General features: G+C 41.3%; 1 protein-coding gene across 14 annotated transcripts in view; it reads left to right on the top strand.

Moving 5' to 3' along the window:
- Positions 1-24,886, top strand: part of APBB2 (amyloid beta precursor protein binding family B member 2) — a 204,682-nt gene that overhangs the window by 152,372 nt on the left and 27,424 nt on the right. For 13 of the 14 annotated variants that reach the window (XM_087736243.1, XM_087736240.1, XM_087736248.1 and 10 more), the window contains 2 exons: positions 5,498-5,644; positions 10,119-10,246. In XM_087736243.1, the coding sequence (XP_087592369.1) occupies positions 5,498-5,644; positions 10,119-10,246 (275 nt within the window). Of the gene's footprint in view, positions 1-5,497; positions 5,645-10,118; positions 10,247-21,537; positions 21,901-24,886 lie in introns of those variants that run through there. The other variant, XM_087736252.1, reaches the window with a different exon arrangement.

The following is a 24,886-nucleotide window of genomic DNA, read 5'->3' as shown; positions in this document are numbered from 1 at the left end:
TTCTAATCCAATTTTTCCCTGTAATGGGATCTTTCTACCCATGCCCTTATGATCCATCCAGTTTCCAGTACTACTCTGCCATCAGTCTTGTGTAATTGATGTCTTGTCCTCTGTCTAGTAGGGGATTGTATCTGCTTTGGTTTTCTTGATATTTTCTTTTTTTAAAGGTACATGCTTAGCACTACATGAGGCAACAGCTAGAGTGTGGCATTTGCTTATGTGCAGAGATTTGTCACGGTTCTGCGTTCCTGTCAAAGCTCCTTCTGGAGTTCCTCTTGGAAAAGCTGTTGCAGAGCAGAGCCCTGCCCTGTGGTGAAGGGTTTGCAATGCCAAAGAGCAGAAGTGTGAACCACGATTCATTCATTCCTTCAAACCCAAAGCTCCCCAGCTTTAGGTGATGTTTTAGATCAAAACTGCACTGCCAGGAAGGTTTACAGCCTTTTACAGAGTTTGGATTAAGGCATTTATGAGTTTGGTTCTTTGGCTACAGATCATTAACCCTGAAACATTAATTGGATTTGTAGCCATGCAAACATATGTTCCCCAGAACTGTAAAACTGAGCAGCGATACCTGTGTTTTCATTTCTGTTCACTTGTCTGTTCATGGGGCAGTGTGTGATAAGGTGGCCTTTTCTTCCCTGTGGCCTTTTTTCCCCTGTATATTTTCTTTGCACAATGTCCTGTGTAGCCTTGCAGGAAATGCGAAGTCTCCAGTTGAGATACTGTGGTTTAAACATTTTTTTCATTCATCTATCTCAGACACACCGTGTTTGTGGTAGTATCTTTGATCCTTACCCATCCCAAACAGTAATACCCCAGTGATCCAAATACAGTATACAATTCCTAAATCTGTCTTTCATCCTGATGTATTTATCAGCTTTTTTTTGGTTTTCTTCAAACCTGGTTTTCTTTGCTATCTCTTGGAAAGAGTCTGGGAACAGTAGATTCAAGCAGGTAGGAAAATCATGTTTCACTTCTCTTTCATATCTCATTCAGGTGTGGTTATTTAAATCATCCTTTTTAGAGTTTTGATTTTTAAGATAAAGCGGAGGGTCTGACCAGGCACAAAAAACTGTAAGATTTTATTTTGTAAGTTAATACTAATAATGTATAACATGATACAAGCGTTATTTGTTTACTGTGCAAGGGAGAAAAGAAATGAGGTAGACTACTGTAAGCCAAAAGTTGGCATCTGGGTTACTTTGAAATTATGATTTGCCAATAATTATGATTTGCCAATAATTATATGTGAGCTTTGAGTAGAGGTACTTAACCAACTGGCATTACCAGGAATGTCAGTTTTACTGAGCTCATAGGCTCTTAAGTCAAGGAGAGCTGCACTCAGTGGTTTTCAGCTTGACTTGTTTTGACTCTAAATACTAGTTCCAGGAGAAAAGAGGGTGCATCAGCAAAGCTCTTTCAGGTCAAAGGAGGCACTTTGTCTCTTGGCTAGTAAGTACCATTGGTGGGAGCTGGGGTAACCACGATGCTGGATTAGTGTGCTACGTAACTAAGCAATTCTGCTGTCATGGCTAGCTCAGCTAGCCCTGGTTTAAGAATTGGGTCATACCTGATTGGAGACAGTAGGTGGTTTGTTTCTGCTAGGTTTTGTGTTTGTTTGACCCCACCAAAAATAAAGCATGAAGTGGATCCTTTATGAGAGAGATCTACAATTGCTTGCAATACACAGAGAGAGAGGGATGCATGCATGCACACACTTCCACCCCCCCACCCCCCCCGGTGTGTGTATATATACTTTTATTATCTATTATACTGATGATAAACGAACCGTGGTATGTATCACATGTTTTTCCGAGTCCTCATGTTTTCTAGTGCTGAAATCTGCATAAAGGGCTGCCATCACTTCCGAGTCATGCCAGCATGTGTATTCAGTTAGAGCCAACCAAGAAGAAGAAGGTTTTTGGTCTTTAAGTGTATTTTGAGCAAAAGAATGTTTCTTGTCTGTGTATCCTTAGGTACCTAGGCATTGTGTTGCTTTGTGGGTGGGGTGTTAAGGCTTTCTGGGTTTAATTGAGAGGTTTTTTTGTTTGTAATGAGTCTTTGGGAAGTAGGTTTGTTTTGATGAAGCTGTTCTGAAGCATTTTATTTGGGTTATGGTAAGGACTTCTGTAAATCACACAAACAAAAACTTGCCAGGTGCCAGAAGCCAACTGGGTTTCTCACGTCTACCTGGCTTGGAAGCACAGAGAAGGACGGGAAGCGCGGAAGGAAGCCAAGCACTTCACACAGAGGTGAATACGCGGGATGGACAGGTGTCCCATTCAGCTTGCTCTACTGTCATGACAGCGGGCTGGGAAGGGAAAGACAGTGAATACCACCACGGGAGAATTTTAAACATAGTATAAAAATGACCAGGAAAGAAATACCAAAACAGTTCACCATATTTACTAATAAGAGATTCACCTGCTGTCAACTTGAACTGATTGTCTTTCACCAGTTTTTTGCCTTCTTAAGATATACTTAGTTCAGTGCAAGGACTATATTTATCTTTGTGTTCGGAAAGCAGCTAACAAATTGCAGATGTGGTTGAAAGACGAAGAATAATGAGGAAACAATATACTTAGTGTATACATTTAGTTCTTCACCTCTCAGGATGATTTAGAAAATGTTTCTCCTAGTATTCTGTTACTCAATTTAATATTGAAATACTTGTAAAAAACCCCTTTCTTCTGGCACAGTAAAAATCTGTATTTTAAAAGCTTGCAGAGATAAATATTTAATACCCCAATGGGCATCGCAGCGCTTCCGGCAAGATTCACAAGCATCTGATGTGCCAAAAACAAGTCTGCAATCTTGAGATTAGATGACCTTAATAATTGCTAAAAAATTGATATTTTAGTATCTCGTGTAGCCCTGAAGTGAAGAGCGCCCCTGAGTGGTGCCTCCTCCCTTGTTTCCTCCTTCACCTTCTCTTTCATCTCCCTTTAAAATCTGAAAGCCAGCGCTTTTGTGGGTTTCCAGCAGAGCTGGGTCAGGAAGCATAGGAGCATAGGAGAATTTGCATATTGGTTTCCTTGTTTTGCAAAGCAAAATAATAATAATATAATTAAAAAAAAAATACAGCCACAAAAAATCTGGAGGCACGGGAGGCTTTAATTTTTTACCCATATTCACTAAAGGGTTTCACACAATTTGCAGAGTGTATTTGCTGTTTAATACCTTGGATGAGATGCATCATTAGTGACTCGTCAGAGTAGATACCAGAGGTACAAGAGGCAGGCTCCTAGGCTGGGTTTTCTGCATGGCAAAGGAGGCTGGAGGAGTGCGTTGTGCAAGCTGAAAGAAGGCTGAAGGAGGAGGGGAGTTTTAAAGGAGGAGAGAAGTTTTAAAGGGAAGGAAGGAGAAACTCGTTAACCTTTTTACCCACTGGTGAATTTTATTCCTCCCTTAGTTTGCCAAAGTTGGCATATTATGCATATTTAAAATACCTCGGTGTTTTGGGGTCTTTTTTTGAGGACGATGCTTCCCAAATGGCACACCAGTGATGGTGCATGAGCTTGATCTACTCATTGACTTCACAGCAGTTTTTAGAAGATGGCAAATGAATATTCAGTGTCTGCTTTTGAATTCTGAAGCTGATTTATTTACTGTATCTCAAGAAGAGGGATTAATTGGTAGCTCCAGCGTGGACCTGCTGTTGCTGCTCCTGGGCTGCATGCCTGTGTGGGCAGCGTCTTGTTGGAGGCAGCACAGCTCCCAGCGGACACCAGCGCCAGCATCCTTCGAGCAGCTCCCAGGATCATTGCCTGCCTTCCTGAGACCCGCAGGATGCTGCTGACAGCAAAGAAAGCTCTGTGGCACTGGGCGGCAGTGCGGGACAATGAGTGTTGGTCTTTGCAAGGTTAAAATTGTGCTGAGTACCTAACAGGGAACTGGATTGACTGAAACAACTGCAAGTCAGCTCACCAGAACAACATAGCATTTCAGGACAGCATAACGTCGCAGAAGAAACATATGAATAACCCTGAAGCAAGCAGCGTACCAAGGACTGAGTACTAATTGATGTCAATACTTGATCCGTCTTGGTAAGGGGAGGGTCAGGGTGAAAGAACAGGGATGTTATACGATGGCAGATTTTCAGTTATTAATTGTAAATTGTCTCACTTCTACTGTTGGAACTTGTGCCTGCCGAATCCTGCACCTCTGTAGGAGGCATCATGGTTAGCAAAGAGGATTTGGGTGTAAGAAGTGAGTGCAACTTCGTGTCAGTGCCGGTGCACTGTCTAATCACTGACTCAAGCCAAGTGTTTCTTCGTATTACGCAGGGAAACCCAAGCTCAGAGATGGGATGGCATTTGATTTGGCAGTGTTCGGTGGCAGTGTCTGTTGCTATATTAAATACCTAGAAGACAGCAGGAATTTGGTATGTGGTTGTTAAGGAACTATTATTGCTGAACCTTTAGGGACAATCATAAATGTTGGTGTGCCTATTAAGGAGGAACACCAGTAAGTCTGTTGTGCATCTGTCGCTGGCGGTGCATTGCCATTTGAGAATGAGATATACCCATGATGTTCTCCGGAGGAAATCTTGGTGTTGTGGACAAACTCCCATTGACTTAGTGTGAGGTCTGTATTTCCCCCATCGTAAAGCCTGAGAGCAAATGCACAGTGTTTTTTCAGAATTAAAGTTTTTTTATTCCCTACTCTAGTAGATGTAGGGCAGAGATGGTGCCGTTCAATTTCTCCCATTTTGTTTTGTTTGCAAAAAGCACCATATGTGCAAAGTAATGTCGCCTTGGCTTGTTCTGCCAACTGAGTGCTCTGGTTGGCTAAACATCCTTCTGCTAAAAAACTGTATAATTAGATTGTTTTATTTTAAAGGTCATTTTTTATTTCTTCTAGAAAAAAAGCCTGCTTTCCTCTTATGATAGGTTATCTTTTTGTTAATGCTTTGAATTTGTTATTGTTTGCTACCTTAGTTATACTTACTGTATAAATGATTGCTGTAATCCACAAAAAAAAATTAATTTTCTGGTTAAAAGCCAGGCAGTGAGATATACGGTGAGTGTGAATCTCACAACAGACGTAATCCAATAGTATTTTCTTTCTTTTCAATTACAGCTCTAGATACTAGCTAAAATTTCAGTTCTATTGTATCTGTAGCTGTGCTTTTTCCTTTATTTTTCTGGTTTTGTGTGTCCTACTATTTACTGCTCCCTTGTTTCCTCCTTTATATTAGCAAAAGTATTTTATTGTAAAGCATTACTGTTACCTCCGCAGCTACCTTTCCTGGCAAGTCACATATTCTTCTTTGTTCCTTCGAACGTTTTCACTTTGCCATTCTCAAATTATATTTTAATTTATTTATCTTTGAGCATAAGGTCATCTACAAGGCCTTGATTTTGTTCTCCTCCTAGCCGTGGATCTTTAACCTTAACTGACTTGTTGCTGCTGCATGACAAGATTTGCATATCTGGATACAGCAGCATGTTGTGTGCTCCGATTCATGTTCAGATATTTTCTGGTTTCTTTTTAGTGCTTTGCTGTGCGATCTCTGGGCTGGGTAGAAATGGCAGAAGAAGATCTGGCTCCTGGAAAAAGCAGTGTTGCTGTGAACAATTGCATCAGACAACTCTCTTACTGTAAAAATGACATCAGAGACACTGTTGGCATTTGGGGAGAGGTAAGAACAGAGTGAACTTCTCCTCCTCTTGGAACATCCCTGTTGTGTCATAAAACATCTTGAAAGAACAACTCTGTAAGCAAATATGTCCATGCTCTGTGTTTGAGATTTCCCTATCCCAGCTGGCACTGCCAAAAACTATAAAAGAGTTCAAGGAAAGTGTTGACATTTTTGATCCAAGCTGCTCAGGACAGCAGATGCCACAAAGATCTCACCTTCGTGTTTACATCTGTGCTAGTACACACCTGTGCAATAACAGTGTTGGGGACACGCAAGCCAAACTGTTGAGATCAGTGCAAGTCTTTGTCCTGACCAGAGGTTTAAGAGTGGTGCTTTGGAACAGCATTTTCACAGGTTTCGCAGTGACAAAAAGGCTTTAAGGAAACCCAGACTGGTGTGACTCGTGCTTCTGAAATGTGTAAGATTGAGACTGATGGACAGATGGCTTATTTTAAGATGATTATTTTATCAGTGTTTCAGAAGGAAATTAATTTTATGTCATCAGTCTGTCTGTTGGTTCCTTTCCAATAACTCTTGAATCTGTTCACCAGTGTTATCCAGTTTTGAAGGATGCCAAATTCCCACACACTGAGGGAAAAACAGGGTGCCCAGCTCCCCTCTGTCTTGGTTTGCTGATGGGTCAGTACACCTTCATCAACTGAACCATGCAAGCTCTGTGCTTCTTTCTGAATTGGCAGCAAAGACAGGATAATTCTGTGGGAGCTCAGGGGGGAACATGAAGGAAGCCAGAGGCATTGTGTTTTGGAAAAGAGGTGTGCTGAGGACAGATAAGGAGTGGAAGCTGTGGAGGGATCAGTAAGTGAAACAAGAAGAAAGGAAAAGGTGGGGTTCTAGTGGTGGGACCTACAGAGGATGTAGGAGACAAACCCGTAGAAAAACATCTTAGTTATTTAATTGTTAATGGAACAAACTTCAGCCAAATCTCATTCTCTCCCTCTCTCCTGACATGTTTTCAGGAGGGTTACACTAATGTGGATCCTACTACACAAGATCTGAATGCAAAGGTGATGCAAGAGTGAATGCTGTAAGCTTTGTTTGTGTGATCTAAGAGAAATGGCACTGCCAAACAGAAGAGGAATTAAAAGACACACTTGTCTATTTCAGTAAAAATTGTAGGAAAAATATCCTTCAGTCTCCGCAGTTATTGTTACAGTCCAAGGCTTGAGTCCCGTGTCCTGGCTATGACCACAACAACGCAGAGGCTCTTCAGAGGAGCAACTGGGAGAAAGTGCCTGTTTAAAAATGGAAGTGAGGTTTCAAGGGACACATTTAGAGTGCCCTATCTGCTTAAAGTAATTTCAGAAGGTTTTTTCTATATAAGAAATGTATGTTGTACGTATAAATCAACAAGATAACATTGGTCTCCCTTTTTCTTACTTCTGGGAACAGTTTTATTGAGTTAATATAGCTAGGCAAGCAATTAAGAGATGTGTCAGTCATGGACTTTGGACTTACTGCTGACCCTGGGAGGGAAAAAATCCCACTCTCTTTACACGTGTGTAATCCCATCCATTTTTCAGATGATAGAACTTTGATCAATTTGAAATACACAGTTTACTTTGAAATTGTGTGCTTTATTAAGAGTTGATGTTCACAGGTTTACGTATTTCTGTCAATCCCATTGTTCTTTGTTGGAAACCCTTGCAGGTTTTCAAGCCAAACTGGTGAAAAGTTTTGGTCCTCTTGGATGGAAGTTTTAATTAAGAATGCAATTCATAAAAAAATAAGAAAAAAAAATCAGCCTGACAAAACAAGAGAGACACTGTGCTTGAATAGGTGGCTCCTGAAGTAAATTGTCTTCTTGATTTTAAAAGAAATCATTGCAGCCACATTTTTCTGCTGGCAATGTAATGCTTCAAGAGTGATTGGAAGAGGCACGTTTTAGAGAGGAATCTGAAAAAAGTGTGCCTGTCACTGACATATCAGATGGAGCACATACAGCAGAAATCTATTATGAAGCTAGAACTGATGACTGCAGATAGAGGTTTTAAGATTGCCTAAAGATTTATTTTAGCTAGAATGTAATGAAAGTGAAATTGGGACGAGGACCATCCACAAGTTTTCATGATTTAAAAACACAAAACAAAACACAAAAAAACCCACAGTCTGGGTAAAATCCTGACCCTGCAGAAGCTTTGTCACTGGCTTTAATATGGGATTTCATGCCCTCCACTCCCCTCCAAAAGAAATTCCCTGTAAATTTCTAACTTCCAGGGTTCTGTAAAATCTAAGAAGAAAACCACAGCTCATCTGTTTGTGTTGCTACTTTGCCATGCGTTGTATTGCTGTAAGTGACAAAATAACTTACATGAAAAAGATACATTGTTGCCATTGCCCTGTATAGCACAGTATATAACACTTCCCTGAAAGGCAGCGGGGGTTGAGTCTTTCTCTCCTTCGTTCGCTCTCCCTGCGTGGCTCTTCCTGCGAGAGCCTTCCTCGTCTTGGACCGTCAGGTCTCTGCAGCTCTTCAGCAGTCTGAGACATCGAGGCCTATGTTCAAGCTCCCAGTCTGTCTAAATTATTTCTCCTTGCCCTCTGCAGTGTTTTCATCTCTGAAATAGCTTTTGTATAATAAGGCAACAAGCAAAATATATTGCTTCTGGCTGCGGCCAAGCTATCCCTTGAGCATTGCAAGGATAATTTTCTGTGACTTATGTTGCTTATCTGCCCATTCTCCAATCTTTTCCAGCTAATTTGGATACAGTTTTTTTACTACCCTAATCCCAGTGTATTTTGCATGATGAACAGATTTTACCTTCTTGTAATAAGTTCCTTCTGGAATAAATATATAAGTAGAAAATGGGTCCAAAAAGCAATCTTTGTGACACTCGGTAACATTCTTCACACAATCTGTTTACTGCTTCTGACCTCCAAGCAAATTTCTCACCCTTTTTCTTTGTGATGACTCTGTTTTCTGTTTGGTTTCCTTCATCATCCTGGTCTACCTGGTGCCATCCTGGCTTCTGTGTTTTCACAGAACATTTCCCATGTTTGTTTTTCTGCGTGCCACAAGCAGTTCAATGCTGCTGATTTGCTCCACTTACATGCATGGTTATCACAGCTACATCTATTTCTGCTTCTCTAGGAGCAGCCTATATATCCAGCCTTGCATCTCAGCCACAGCTGTACTTTTTCCATCAGGCAAAATGTTCTTGTGCTGGCATTGCATATACCAGCCCATGTCCCCTTCCTCTCGCACACCCCTCACCCCTCTCAGCGTTTGTGCTGCCAGCTCAGTGTCACAGCTCCCCTTTGAATCCCTGTTAGGAGATCCGGGGGTGGGAGAGCTTGTTGGCAGTGCCTGCCCCTTGCTGCCTAGCCTGGAAACCCTGGAAGCAGGCCCTCCCAGGGTGACATGAATGTGTGTCTTACACAGACACAAAATTAGACGTCATTAAGACCTGAGCCGCTGTAACCAAGTGGGAAGAGGGTTTCTGTGTCACTGAGGTGAAGAAAAAGGTCATTTTTGAAATATTTGTCAGCAGGAAGTCAGACCCTTTCCATTCTTTCTGTTCATTTATAGATTCTGGCACAACAGAAGGGAAACAAATTACTCTATATTTAGCTGATAGCTCCCACCTTTTTCTTCTTGTTATCAGCAGGAGCTTGTCTTACCTCTCAGCAATAGGTTCATCATTTGGAATTCCCGTGGGATCTCGCGGTCTGCAGAGTAGGTGTACAGCCTCTGAGAAGAGAGCTATTAGATGTGATAGAAGAGGCAGCAGACCTTTTGCAAATGCTAGCCATAGGAGGAAGATTAGCATTTGTGAGTTAGCATCAAAAGGAAAATTGCATCTAAATTTGTTTCCTCTAAGAGGAAAAGCATTCTCCTTGTTCTTGCATTCCAGAAGAACTAGGGAGAAATCCTGGCTCCAGGATTCTGCAGTCACCAGCAGAATTCACATTCATGTCTTAATGTTAGGTTTTCCCCTTCAATTAATCTTTCTTCAAAGAGTATCCTATAAATCCTTTGACATGTACAAATTGCTGTCTGTTCCCATGACCCATTGGTTAAAGTTTATGGAAACAAAGCACATTGTTTGAAGGAAGAAACTCTGCCTTAAGAGTACAGGTTTTGATGTAAGCTTTTACTATTACGACAGTTCTTGACTTCTCATATATTTGGAAGAATTTACTGGAGAAAGGATAAACACATAATTTGTTGAATAACTCAGTAGCTGGGGGTTGAATGAGTCAAACAGTTGCATTTAAAAGACATCAAAGCTTTTTGTGATTGGGATTGTTTAAAAATATAGTAGTAGCAAGGTACTATCTTAGATCTTTTTCACACCAGAAGTAAGCGAACTTGTTTTCAATTGCTCTTGGAACAAACCGAAACTTTGAGTAAATTAAGAGGATGCACGTCTAAACAGCATAGGCATAACACCTTGATCCCAGTCAGTTTGAGAGGGGGATGTACTGTGTAACTGTACTTTGTCTGGAGTTGCAGGGCAAAGACATGTACCTTATACTGGAAAATGACATGCTGAACCTGATTGACCCCATGGACCGCACAGTTCTTCATTCGCAGCCCATTGTGAGCATCAGAGTCTGGGGAGTGGGTCGTGACAACGGCCGGTGAGTCTTCGCTCTCCTTATCCCTCTTGACTTGGTGCTATTTCTGTCTGCTGATACAGAGTACACATACACTTGGAGCAAGTTAGGTATGAAACCTATTCATTTGATTGAGTAATTGTGTCCCAGGGGCTACGGCAGGATGGGTAAATTCTTCTTTTTCTTGCTGGTGTTACTTTTAAAAATCTCTGCTTTTCATAGTTTATCACTTATATGCTGTTTTGCTAAACCTGTATTGAGCAAACCTTTCAGATGATTTCAGCCAGGTGCATAAAACTGCACACGCAACATTATTTTGTTTCAGATATATATATACTTTTTTTATATAAAACCATGTTTTCAAATAATGTCCCATAGTATGTTTCTCCTGGCTATGTAGAAGCACGTCTGCCTGCTGGTCCAAGTTAAATGCACTGTTTACACTCTGACCGTATGCATTTGTTTCCATTTTCTTGAGATATTTGATTTGATGGAGAAAAAACTTGGATTGAGGGAAAAATAATGGGTTTAAGCCATTACTATTACTTAAAGATCTTGATGCAAGAAAATTCCTAAGGGTGTTGCAGAAAACTAAGGTTTGTCCCTGAAACCTGCCTGCTGCGAGCTGAAGTTCTTCCTTGCTGTAGGGAGCAACAAGTGCGTGCCGGAGGCAGTCTTTCCTTAGCTTTCCTTCCTCACTGGTCGTCTTTTGGTAGCATCCTTCTTTGTCATGTAACATAGCTGTGGGAACAGGATTGTGAAGGTCACTTATTTAGAGCGGGACAGCGAGCCGTTTCCCCATCCCGCTGAGCATTTTGATCTGTCAAAAACGTTTTCATTCACATTGAGTAATTCCAGGATTTTCTGGCAGTACTCATCCTGACACAGGGGTAGTAAGGATTGAATCACACTAGAGAACTGCTGCTTTTTGTGTCCATGTTTGATTATTGAGATATTTGCAATAGTAGGGGTGGGGGTCTTTTTGTCTCTGACTTTTGACAAGAAATGTTATTTTGGACCTGAAAAATCTTTCCCAGTAAAAGATGTTGTGAAACTTCTTTAATCCCCCCCAAAGTTTCTGATTATCTCTGGCTAAATTTCCAAAAGGAAAGGTGATAAGTGTTTCTGTGGTCCAATTCCATCTTTCTAAATTTTTTACTTCTATAAATGACTGATGTTTGGGGATTTTTACTGTTTTTCACTCCCATTGGTGCAGACTTTTGAGAGATCTAGAATGGGCAAATCCAGTTTGAAATGGTGGGAAGGAAAGAGGTTTTAATTTCTTATGAATAAACCATTACAGTGTTTTGTTTGCCTCAGAAAATGAGTGCATTGCACATTTCCCTTCAAGTCAGATATTGTAGTAGCTTGCTTTGGTCAGGAAATAAATAGAGCATCTTCAGGGGCACCTAAATGTGATGCAGCTTTACAGAGTAAAGGAAGCCAGCTTTGCTTTTCATTAATTTTTTTTAAGTACTTACAGTTCTTTTTTCAAATATTTACATTTCTTTGGAAAAGAAAATCATTCCATTATGTTGTTTATAAAATAAGATAACGAGTCACATTTCTCTAGACTGGATACATACTTCTCCTGAAGACAGAACTGGTCATAGAAACGTGGACGTTGAAAGGGGACATTTAAGAGAAATGTGCCTTTTGCAATCATGTGGCACCAAGAATGTCATAAGCTTTTGGTGAAACCTATCCAGGGATGTGAGGCAATAGCAAAGCCTCCTAGATGAATATAAGCCCCATCAGGAGGACAGGAGTTGGTGGGAAAGGTTGTGTGTGTGCAGGTCATGCTGTCTGTTCTGACCTGCCATGGTGTCCCACACCATTGACAAAAGCTATGTACAAGGCACAGGAAACAGCACCTCTGATCCCACTCCTGCCCAGTTTCGTGCCCTATCTGGGGACCAAAGATGAATTCTGGTTCTCTTGAGGCTTCTGCAGAAACTCCTGTCTCTGGTAAGAAAAATATTGTAGTTACAGAGTATGTGGGTGAAGTACACATCAAAGTTTAAAAACAAAACAAAACAAACCCAGTGATCTCCCTCTTGGTCATGAAAGGTACAAGCTTCCTCTACTCTTGGCCTGAAAAGAGATTTTATTTGTGATATTGACAATACAGAGAACGTAGTAGCACAAATAAACTAATCTTCTTCGCATGTTTCTGCTATCAGAAGAGGGAATTGGCCTTTCTGTGTTGAAACTGAACATTTCTTGTTTCTAGAGAACATGACTTTTCTTGATTGGTTGCTGTAAAGAACAGCATGAAATAATGTATTGAAGGTTTAATATAAAAACACACAATCAAAAACAGCCTTAATATTTCATTTGCTGGCACAGTAATGTTCTTAGCCACTCTTAATGGAATGTGGTTTTTTTCATCATAAGAAGTTTGATTTCAGAGCTTTCCTATTCTTAGCCCCTCATAAGAATTTTAATAGATGCTTCTACAGAAATCTTGTCCCCAGTATGGCTTTCAGGACTGGAGCCCATTCTTTTTGAAATGTAATTTGTTTATTACCCATTTTAAAAAAAAAAAAGATTGTAGGTAAAACAGTGTAGCCACTATTTGTAAGTAAAGTCAAACAGCATGTGATGTTAAATAGCAGGTAGAAGATCCAAAAGACAAGCAGAAAGAACACACTTATGACTGAGTAGCCAGCTGTACAATGTGTTTTGACCGTAGAGAGGTTCAGCATAGGAAACATCCTTTAAGGGTAGTATAAATGTTGTAGAATTTGCTGAAGAAGCACCAAAACGCAAGAAAAAAGCATTTGGTGACAAAAGAACCTGAGCTGAGAAAACCATATTGTTGAGCTGGAAATTGCACTGCATATCTTTTCATGTACACATTCAAATGCAGTCCTTGGGCTTATCCTGGTAAAATTACCTATTGGTCCTGAGGTGAGAAACACCGGGGCCATTCAGTGATTGCAAAAGCAGGTTTCTGTGATTATGAGTTTGCCTTCATCAGAGAAAAGTGAGGGGAATGCACTGCTGCTTTGGTGGATTAATTGTCCAGGAAGATGATGAAATCCCAGTTTCTGGGATGAAGCTCTTCCAGAAGTTGTTGCACATGAATGTTGTTAATTAGCTACACCTTCTGGTCCAAGAGGCTGTATAATAAAATACATTGGATTTATTGTGAAAGGCAGTGTTTAAATTTTAAAATATTGTAGAAATGTATATTTTCCTCTATTTTGAGCTATTTGAACCCCATAACAATCTGCAGAGCGTCCTTTTTTAACTGTATTTTGCTTGTAGTAATTTATTTGGGTAGATTTTGCTTTGGAAGATGAAAAGGTTTTTTTAGTGACACGTGACCAGATGATTTTCTAAGCTATGCCGTAATGAAAGATTGATGAAATAGAGAGATCTGCTGATGAAAGTTTAATCTGAGGATGTGTCTGCTAACTCACCTCAGGCAGAAATGTCTTCCAGGAAGCTGTAATCACTCTCTCCATACGTTACACTATTATCTTGACCTCTAGAGTTACTTTATTTAAAACAGTTCTGTGATAAGCAGAGGCTTCATCGTTTTGTTGACTTAGGCTGTGTGGCAATTTCGTGTTTCGAAAGGTAGCATCCCTTGTTTTCAATTAATCAGTCAGTAAAATATGTTTGACCTTAAGAAAGGCCAGAGTGCCTTGGTAAAATCGTGAACAAAAGCAGGTTTCCACAAAAGAAGTTGGTGGTTATGTATGTATGTGTGTGTGTATATATGTGTAGACTCCGAGCACCTATGTTTGATACGTATATATGGGCATTAAAGGAAAATAAACGTACTGTATCTGTCCATCCTTTCGGCAGACTCTGTTTCTTAGGTGATGTCATGGGGTCTTTTAACAGTAAAAGCCACTGTACTCTGCACAGTCTTCCTCTCCTGCTGTACTGAAACCAGAGCCATGATGATTCGTTTAATATTATTTGTTAATAAGAAAAGTCCTCATACTTGTTTAAATAGTTTGATGTCAAGATCAGTAAGGTCACTGTCACATGGAGGATTTGTGGTATCACAGGTATACAGTGAGTAATGGTCAGTGCTATGTTTGCCTCTTAACAAGCAGCCCGTGGCATGTTTTTTTCTGGGCTTTAAAAGCATGTTGGAAAATATCAGCCTACTGAAGCTATAAAAGGGTTGTTCTTTTCACTTGCAAGCTGCAGGACTGTACATTAATCATTCCTCAGGTTGGGTTTTGTCTCCCCTTCTCAACTGCTGGTGCATGCCCTTTGCTTTCTGAGCAGCTCACTAACAAGGAAGAGAGAAAAGGTAATGGCCCATCAATTTTGTAAAAGAGTTTCCATTAGCACATTTCCCTGAATCCTCCTTTATCTTCATTGCTCTTCCACCAGTCCAAAGCCCACCTCAACCTCTGTGGAACTTTATTGCCTTAAAAGATCACAGTTCCTTCTGTCATGGTGTTTCCATACAACAGCAGTATATTCCAGCAGAAAAATTCAGCCATTAGCTGGCCAGGAGGGCTGCAGGTGGGTTCAGGAGACTGATGCAAATGGGACTGAATACGCAACCGTTTGCTGGATGGCATGAGCACCTGGCGTGTTGGACAAAACACATAGCACATGTCTTTGCTCATCCACTAGCTTGGTCATCACATAGCCCAGGTTTGTTTTCTCTGTATAGTTTGTGTGTTTCCCTGGCAGTCTGAGGAGGGAGGGTGGTTGCTCTTGCTTCTTAAGTGGTAGAGAGGCAGATTCTCTGATATTGGGGTTTTCTGATCATGGGCTCTCTGACTAGACAGTGTGAAAGTATTGCGCTCCCTCCTCTGCCCTAATAATGCCCATTTTGGCAGGTGCTGGTGGTGGGGATCTCTTCATCTCTGTCGATGTCCATTGCCCTGCTTCTTCAAACTGCTGATGTTTTTCTGCTGCTCAGACATCAGGGAATAAAATGAGGCTGGGAATCAAAAAGGGGAGAAAGGCGGAGAGGAAGAGAGTAAGATGATACATGCACCAAAGATGAGACTCAAGCCGCCTCAAAAAAGGGAGGGCAGACAGCTAAATGGATAGACACCCCAAGTTGGATGGACATAATCCTGTAAGGCCAACAAAACAGAAATTCCCTGAGCTCTGTTATCTCAGGAGCTGTTAGGGCAAGAGCTGAGAAAACTGTTGGGGTGATATGAGTGAGAAAATGGGGCAAATTTGTGTAAAGATGAGGAGGAAATGGCCTAAAGTGATGGCTCAGATTCCTCAAAATATGGGGAATTAAAAATAGTATCCTGTCTTGCTGTTTCAACAGCTAAATAAAAATGGCCTGGTTTCAGAGGTGTTTAACACCTGCACTCTCCACTGACTTCAATAGGATCTCCATATATTCAGTGTCTTTTGAAAATCAAATGTCTAAATACAGATTTAGGAACCTTTCTCTAGACATGCAGAATTGGAAGTTTTCACTTGAGCAACAGTGCTACAGCAGGTTAAATGTTTTATTTTTAGTTTTGAGTGCATCTCAAGCTAAGAAGAGTAGGGATGTGTCTGAGCAAGAACTGGTTTGTTAGAGGACAGAAAAGGGGTGAGTGAGCAATGTGGAAGCTGTGCTGCAGGTCGAGTGCTTGTCTCATGGGGTTGTGATCTGTATTTCCTAGCTGAGACTGCGTATTTACATATATTACCTGGCTTGAGCTCCAGTGCACGTCTGTCATATGGACATGAGATTTTAGGAGGGATACCTGACCTTAATTCAACAACTAAAAGCTAAGAGAAGAACAGACAATAACTACAGGCTTAGTGTGGTTGGGGTATCCTGTTGTATCTGTAATTTATTGTTTCCCCTTCCAGAAAATATTTTGTGTACAAGCAACACAACATCAGGCTTCAGTGATGCAGTGTGGCTTATAGCTGAGTTGTTCAGGGAGGTGTTTATGGCCTTCTGGGTTTGCTTTCCCTGCGAAGTGATGATTGAATGTGCTGTGAGATGGAGTCTTTCTCCGATTCCGTGAGAGAAGCTTATCAAGCTGTATGAGATAATGAATAATAAACTTTCTCTTCTGCATTAGAGAGATGTGGTCAAAAAAAGCAGAAAATAAAATAAATTAAAACTGAGATGGTGTTTGCACCTGCTCTTCTGAAAAGATAACACCCTTCAAAGAATCTGTAATTCCAGCTGAACTCCTCAAACTCGGAGACACTATTAATCAATATTGCCTATTCCCCTTGGTCCCTGTAACCTTGGAATAAGGGCAAAACATACTGTGAGGAATCACGTAAATAGGGCATAGGTGAGGGATTACACTTGAGGAAAAGGATTTTACTGGCTTCTCTGCCCACATTTGTAGCTGTTTTTTTTAGAGTAATCTTTTGCTTTAGCCTTTTCCTTAAGCGAACTGCATCTGAATATCCTTTTCTGTATGTTTTGATAGCATTTTCCCCTCTCACTGAGAAATAGTTTAGGTGATTATCTGTACAAAACTTCCCATTTATATCCCTAAGGCTTGACATTACTGTTTGCGAGTGCAGTGTGTTCTAGGAAGCGGTCATGAAACAGTACAGCTGTGAAAGGGGAAATCCAGTCAAGCTTACAGAATTAATGTATTTTCAAGGAAATATAGTTAAGTGGTTGCAAAAAGCTGTATGTGTGCATTCTTACTTTGATTAATGGAACTGGTTTATTTTAGTTTTGGAATTTAAAATGAAAGACATGGTAGACTGAAGATGCATTGAAATAGGCCCATATTAACTTCAAATAAGCACCCATAGTTTTGCACCAGTGGATGGTTTTTGTATCAGTAGTGGCTTCAACTGTGTTAGGGCAACATCACTCTATCCTTTTTGCCTAATGCCACTGATGAGATGAAAAATGATTACATGTGATACTGAGGGATTTTCTGTTTTACAGATGAGTCTTGTGAGCAGCTCAGGTGCTTACGAACAATGGATTCACCCTTTGATAGCAGCTGAGAAAAAAAAGATATGCTTAGGGAGAATTTTGGCCATGGAGCTATTTGGTAACCTTTGAGAATCTTAAATGGAGAAACAGCTGCTGAGAAGCCTAGTACCAGTAGAATAGGCTGGTAGATTAGCAAAAGTGCGGAGAAGTCTCACGGAGCAAGGGAATTGGGACAAACACAGAAGAGGAGAATTGTAAGGATTTCTGTGGGACAGCGGGAGAGGAACAGAGAAGCCCTGAAGGAGAGCTCAGGGTAGTGCTGTGGCATTTGCTTGTAAAGAAGTGGGGAAAATGGCAGGAGGGAGGCTACCTTTCTTATTAGGAAAAACAACGAGACAGCCATTTAAAACGTGTCATTTGCTGTGCTAGCGGCTTGAGCATGGCAACAAATACTCAGTCACCTTAAACAGAACCCTGTTTAAGTATTTTATCATAGAATGTCTTTAGTATTCTATATTTGTTTTCAGGAAATAATGGAAAATATTGCATATAATTTGGAAATAGTATCTTGTCTTTCTTCTGGGAGGCAGACTTTTTAAATGGCACTTGGAATTGTTCAATTGTAAAGCTTTCAGTTAAGACAAATGATATGTCTAAACCTGGACTGCAAATAACCACTGCGATGTAGTCAGGTTGTCTCAATTAATAAAAAAGACGGCATATTAACTGAGTCCCTGGCTTAAAGTGTTTCTACAGGTTTGTGCTAGAAAATCCCCACTCATTCCCTGTGATTCCAGCTATTAAACTCAAGTGCTTTAGGATACAACTAGGGCAATCTGTGAACTTCAAGTGGCTATTGCACAGGTCCCTTGGGAATAGCCTGAGCCACCTGTGAAAGTGTCTGTGGCGCAGGAGAGCTACTGCCTGCCAGTTTGGGGTGGAAATCCGATCCTTTCTTCTGTTATTCTTTGCACTGTATGTTAATCAAGCAGATGCTACATCCAGGCTGAATTCCTATATTTAACTGCTGCTTTAACCCTGTGGCAAAACAATGATGCAAGTGATGCAAAAAGCAGCTGCTCTCCGTCTCCGTAGCTGTGAATAGAAAACATCCCGCTCCCAGGCTCTCTGCAGCCCTCCTTGTTTTCAACACCCAGTTAGAAGCTTTGGTCTTAAGTGATGATCCAAGGTGGTTTAAACTTACCTTATTCACTTTGCCTGGTCAGGCACTTGGATGCATACACAATCTGTCGCTTCCTCTCAGCAGAGGCTATGCTAACAGAAAAATAGCATCCCTCTTTCCAAACCAGTTGGAGTTGATAGAAGGTGCCTGCCTTTCACACCTCATCTTCAGTGGCAATGGAGTTAGACTCTTCGTTACACATCTCTCTGATGATATGTCAACAGTAGGGACTGTGTACAGAGGAAGCCACCTGTGGAACAAATTTTCACAAGAGAATTAGGCTTTGACAGCAGTTTAACCAGTCGGGCACACCATCACTGCCAAGTGCATGGAGAGCTGCCCAGATTCTTTACGGTTTTAAATATCCACTCCCTGATTATGAGCTTGGCTGAACATTATCTCCAGTGAGGAACACAGCAGCTTGGGGACATATAACCCAGCTGGGGACCCATGAGAGGGCAGCATGTGATAGCTGGGACAGGCTGGAACAACATGTGTTGTATTTATGCACCAGGCATGCCCCAAAACACCCCTGCTGCCTTGAATTTGGTATGTTTGGCAGTGCAGGAGTTGAATTTGTTGGATCTTCATCAGCTGAGAACCCTCCTGGGCAGTTTTCACCTTGCCAGGACTGGCTGCTTGTGATCTTTTTGTCAGCGTAAATTTGACCCATTACCTGCTGCAAGCTCATTTCTTTTGCAGCCTGTAGTTAAAGTGCAGTAAAAAGATCCCTCCTGCCCAGTGATTTGGCTGCAAGCTCTCAGCGCTGGCTGGCGGTGGGAAATGGGACTTGGTGCAGTGTTTGTGCTGGAAATTTTTTCACGTGGTTTATGGCAGCAGTCGTTGCTGGGGAGAGCCTGTCAGCCAACCTCGGCAGCTGATGTTGAGGGCTGCAACTTCCATGACTCCTTTCCAAACTTGAGTAATTGATGATTATTCTTTAAAACCCAGCTCATGAAAGAAGACTTTTGTGTGAGTTTCACCTTTCATATTCAGAATGCATATATTTAGCCAAGTAAACTCTAAGGAAGCAGAAATCAGACACCACCACCCCCAAAAGCCTATACCTAAAATTTTAAATTCATGTTTGAATTCACATTTTTGGGTGGGATTGAGGATTGGTAAAGCTAAGTTTTGTGAGAACGACAAACAGGAAGTCATTGGGCCCAAATTGTTTTTCATTTTCAGAAACTGCCTGGTGGCCAAGCCCTGGGAGATTTTGCTATTGCTGGTGGCAGAGGTAAATCTGTTGCCCTTTCCATAGACAGTGACTAGAAACAACAAACTTAGAGGAGCAGAGAGTGTGGGGCAGGAGAAAGGGAAGCTGAAACGCTGATACCAGGGCAAGTTATTTCTCAGCAATGAAGCCAGCATGTTCATATCTAGCCATATCATTAATGAAGGATGCACAGGCAGTAAGTATCGCATCTGTCACGTACCAAAATATCACAATGAACACAGGATGAGAATTCAGTCCCAGTTCATTTACTGGATAGCCAGCTAAAAACTCGAAGACTGGGGCGTAGTTTTAATTATACTTATTTTTACACGTTTCTAAAGTTCTGCTGAATCTCTTTTCTTGTACTGAAGAGAGGTTCAGGGAAGAGTTGTTCTCTCCCACAAACTGTTCCAGCATATTAAAACTGTCTGGCAAAGTCTGGCTTCTCTCCTTAGAAGCCTTTTAAGTCGTTGTTCTCACGAGTGCTGTCGTTTGGCCAGCTGGAAAACTACCATATCCTGTTGTATGCTACTTGCTGAGAGTAAAAGAGGAGAATGGCAATGGAGAGGGTAATTGTCATAGTTATCAGATTAATTCTGCCTTCGTTTGCAAGTTTAAACAAGTTACGCTGAATGCATATTGGAACAGAGATTAAAAATGTAGTGCATGTATATTTTACTGCATTTAACCAATTTCAGGTGCTATTTTGCTTGTCCGTAAAAATGCCCCTTTCTTTCCCCACAAGTGAGTTCCACATTTGTGTCAAGACTTTTGAGAACTTACTTGTTTGCTTCAGTGCAAAAATTATTACATGGCCTTGAATTCTTGTTAGCGCCGGGCATCCAGCACATCCAAGAAAGAAAGAGTTGGATCTGTTTCTTCTTAGGCAGCATCAACAGATTTGTTTATTGAATTCCAACCTGTCACTCCCGTGGAAATCAGCGGAAGGCTTTCGGGATGGCATAGGTTGTTGCTTGAGCGTAACTGGCCCTGCCAAACCTTGTTGGTGATACGCAGGAGGGAAGGAAGGAAGGAACCTCACTGGACTCTCAGGGTGTATTTAGGCTTCGAACAAACATCCTGCTCCCAGTGCATCTGTGCGGCTGGAAGAAGTGACTGCCAGAAAACTGTCCTTAACTGCTTTTCACCCTCTCAGATCTGCTGGGGGAAATAACCGGTGGTCGCGTTCCCTGCCCTGCTTTCACTCACGTTGAGCTCAGCTAGTTCAGAGGCTGGTTGGTGGGCATTTGCCATGTTGGGTCATTTTGCTTGACGGGGGCAGGGTATGATCCCACGAGCAGCTCCGCTGGCACATTTGAAGCAGCGAGTCTCTTGGATGGAGAAGAGTGACGTGCAGGGTGGTGACCCATGTCCTCGCGCCGTTGCAGTTGTGCCTCGGACGGAGTTTCCTCCCCCAAGTCCTCCCCTCCATCCAGGAGGAGTGATGTGCAATGCCGCAGGTAGCTGTGAAAGCAGAACAGCCCGGGATGGGGTTTAAGCCCCGCCACATTTTGACTGCAGTCCGTGGGGAAGCATCTCCCTGGTGGTTGAGCCTGTTTGATGGGGAGTTTTGCCAAATAAAAACCAGTGCTCCAGGAGCATTGTGTTTACTGTCACCTTTAGTGCAAGCAACACCTCTAAATTAGATTTACTGTTATTGCATGTGTCAGTTCTGGAAAATCAAATTATTTGGTGTGTTTGTTTTCACAGCTCAAGGATAAATCTCACTTCTAGCATAAGCAGGTGTAATTTCATTGAAGTAAATGCAGTTGTACTTCTGTCTGAATTCTTGGATTTGGCCATAAATCTTTACTGCCTTTTAAAGAGACTTTCTTTCTCCGTTGCACTCAGTTCAGAGTCACGCTGTGAAGGCTTTGCACTGGTTTTGGAAAATTGGGAGGGGAAGACTCCCTGCGCACTTCAGCTTTCCCCAAAAGATTGCTTCTGTCACAGTAGATTAATCTTGGAAGTTTACAGGCTAGAAACACAACGCGTAGCAGTGAAGATTCGTTAAAGGGGGAGGAGAGGGGCCTCTTCTGCGGGTCAGAGCGCAGGGAGCGCGCAAATGGTGAAAGCGATGGGAAGGGAGGAACAGACACAGCCCTGATGGAGCGGTGCCTTCCAGGGAGAAGCACCCACTCGCTCCCAGCTGGAGCCGGCGAACACAAGCGCGCACAGTCCGTGAGGAGAGTGGGAGCTGACATGATGTGCTTCAACTCGATGCAAAATGAATGAGCTGCTGTTCTCGGGGGTATTCGGCCCCCGTCGTTGAAGTACAAGTACACGGCTGCATCAAGTGCACTTTGCATCATCTGATGCATAGATACACGCTAACGGAGACGAGGACCAGGCAGAGCGTTGAGTTGGGTGTTTGTGTCTGACGTGCTTGGCATTAAATTCCTGTTTGCTGCAACAAAAAGGTAAGAAACTTAAAAAGTGACAAGAAAAAAACCTCAGCCTCCCCCCCCAGACAACGATCTCACATTAGGAGTCGCCTTTGTCTCGAGCTGTATTTTCAAAGCTATGGTCCATTAGCCTAAAGCTTCTGTGTGGATGCCTGCAAGGCAAATTACAGCTCCTAGTGTGACAAAGGCAAGTCAGATTTCTTTTCTCCAAGAGCTGACACTTAACAACCTTCAGGAGAGCACTGTAGCAGAAATGCTGGACTGTGTGCTGAGCGGTAAGTATTTGATTCTGTTCTCCCTCTCCTCTGTCCCTTCAGATGTTGCTCATTTGAGCAGTCAGCTAACTAATGGATCTTGATGATTAATAGGTTTGGGGGTCTGTGTTCAGCTCAGAATTACATGTTCCTAAACTGGCTGTGGTTACTGGCTGCATATTGACCACCCTGATATGTAAAGGATGATCATAATTTGTTTTTACTGCTAATGCTGTATTAATGGATGAAAAGATGCTGTAGTTAAGAACAGCAGAAACCTCATTTACTGAAAAGAAGAAACCTCCCTGTGTTTTCCCCCAAACGTACAGTGCCTGTATAATTATTTATGTGTAATTCCCAGCTAACTTCTAGCTAGCTAGTCTGGGCTTTCTTCTTTCAGCCCATAATTGACAATGGAGATCGTGCAAGGTGAAGTCTTTGTAGAGCTCCAAAAGAAGTAAACATGTTTAAAGACAGAAGTGTTACACCGTGTGTGGGGATATGTGCATGTAAAGATATATTCAGCTGAAGTGAAATGGTTAATGGCTCTTTTGACAGAAGAGGAAACTTCATGATTTAAATGTAATATATTGCCTTGAGGTCTCAGTGCTTGCTTAATCCTATCTGTATTCATAAAGAATTTGCAGCAGGAGAAATTTCATTGATTTGTTAATTGATATATAGCTTTGAATCCTCATTACGTTGGGTGCAGAGGGGAGGGAAGAGAGACAAGCACATTTATCTTTTTCTTTAAACTCAGCAGCTTCACTCTTAAATTAGGTTTCTCACATGTTATGGAACTGTATTGCTCTCCCCTGTTCTGTGCAGTAATTGTTGCTTTCTTAAAGGGTAGCAAACATTGCTTAGTCTTGATCTCTATCAGGGAAATATATGAAGTGTTTCATCTCTTAAAACTATGGCTTTAATTATGTTTTTTTAGCTGTTGCCTTGCGGTTAATGTAATTATAACAACTTGTGAGTGAGGAAAAGGATATTATTTAGCCCTGGAGCATTTCTCAGTAAAAATTGGCTTATTTATTTTCATAAGGAGTTAAAAGAGAGAAAGAGAAAGATAATAGGGTTTTATTATGTAATAGTAGTTAGAATATTTTTTTTCTAAAGTATGGATTAGTTTTCCCTTCTACAACAGTGGATGTATATGAATAAAGAAAATAACCCTATCTATGAAGGTATTTTAAACACTGATCAGTTGGAATACAGATGAGGATCAAACAAACTATGTATATTAGTATTGTAGGTAATTAAGGTGTGTATTGAATGTCCGTGGCGTTTTTTGTATTGTTACAGTCTGTTGGGTATTGTGTTGGGCAAGGCTTTCTGGTTCGCTGTTTGGAGTTTCCCATGTTTCGTGACATGAAGTAAAACTCTGTGTTACTGTGGACAAAATTCTGATCTAATTGATGCTAGCGTGCTAGTATTGATTCAGCTGTTCTGTATAGCTTTAACTTGTGTTAGAGTGCAGACTTTGCTCCAGCGTAGTTTGAGATAGGCTGAGATGTCGTTACTCTCTGGGTGAAGTTAGTCCAGGTCAAAACCTGAAATTTAACAATTCTAAAGCAGGGAATATCAAGTCAGTAAAAAGTGTTCAGTTTCATTTCCTCCAATTAGAAAATAACTGACATGTGCCCAAATTTGGTTTGGTACCTGCCAGAGAAAACGTACTTTGTTGTTGTTGTATTTTGATGTGATATTAAAGTGTTCTCTACGTGTTTTAAGAAGTTTCCAAATTGATGTGCTGGAATATCTTTATGGCTGAATTTAATAATTCTTAAAAAAAATTAAAACAGAAAATCTCATACCAAAGTGATTCATCTAAAATGGCAGTCTGATGATTTGGGGAAAAGGTGGCCTGCTCTTCAAAGTTCATTTCACACTGCCAGAAACGTGTTTATTTTCGCTAACAAGCCAAACATAACATTTCCTACGGAGAGGGGAAGCAGCGGTCTGCAGGGGGATATGAAAGACACCCCTGGCTTACATCAGGAGAGGAGGTGCCTGGGCGGCCATGTGCTGCGGGGAGCTGTAAGTGCACCCGCTCTTTCATCTCAGGTCTTCAGTCACTGTCATTTAGTGTGTGCAGATGAGGGAAACTCTGAAGAAATAGTAGAGTGACCTGAGGTTGCTTATTTATGGAGAGGACTTGAGGAATAACAAGGAACCAGCTTGCCTGTCAGATACCAATGTGATGTCTAGCACCCAAACTATCAGTGGGACTTATTGGTTCATAGCCTCTGGTCTTACGAGAACAATTCAGTCTTTACAAAATGTGAATTCATATAATGTGTCAGGCTGCCTCATATTTTCTTTTTATTTTAAAAATAGAATCTGACGAGGTTGTAGTAGTCTTCATAATATATGATTAGCAACAGAAGGCTAGATCAAGCCATCAATTTTTAAGCAGAAATCTTCTTTGCTACCAGTGGAGAATTGCTTAAAAATTGATGGCACAATCTGGCCCACAGTGAGCAGGGGATTTCTGCAGAAAGCATTAGTTGTACTTCTCAGTCTCCATCCTGGTGGTGACAAGGGCCCAGAAACTCAAGGCCAGTCTGCTGGATTAGTCTGGTACTTGTTGGGAGACAAAAGGCTTAAAGACTATTTTAAAAAAAAAAAAAAAAAAAAAGTTAAAAAGCTACGAAAGCCTTAGAAAAATTATAAATGACAGCCATTTTCCTTTTGGTGAAAGCAACTGTATTTCTCTGATGGCATACATAAGTGAAGGACAT

The sequence above is a fragment of the Nipponia nippon genome, unplaced genomic scaffold, assembly GCF_047370975.1.
Source record: "Nipponia nippon isolate SJK-2023a ecotype South Korea unplaced genomic scaffold, ASM4737097v1 scaffold_6, whole genome shotgun sequence".
NCBI lineage: Eukaryota > Metazoa > Chordata > Aves > Pelecaniformes > Threskiornithidae > Nipponia > Nipponia nippon.
The sequence above is the reverse complement of the archived record's forward strand: the minus strand, read 5'-3'. Positions and strand labels throughout refer to the sequence as shown.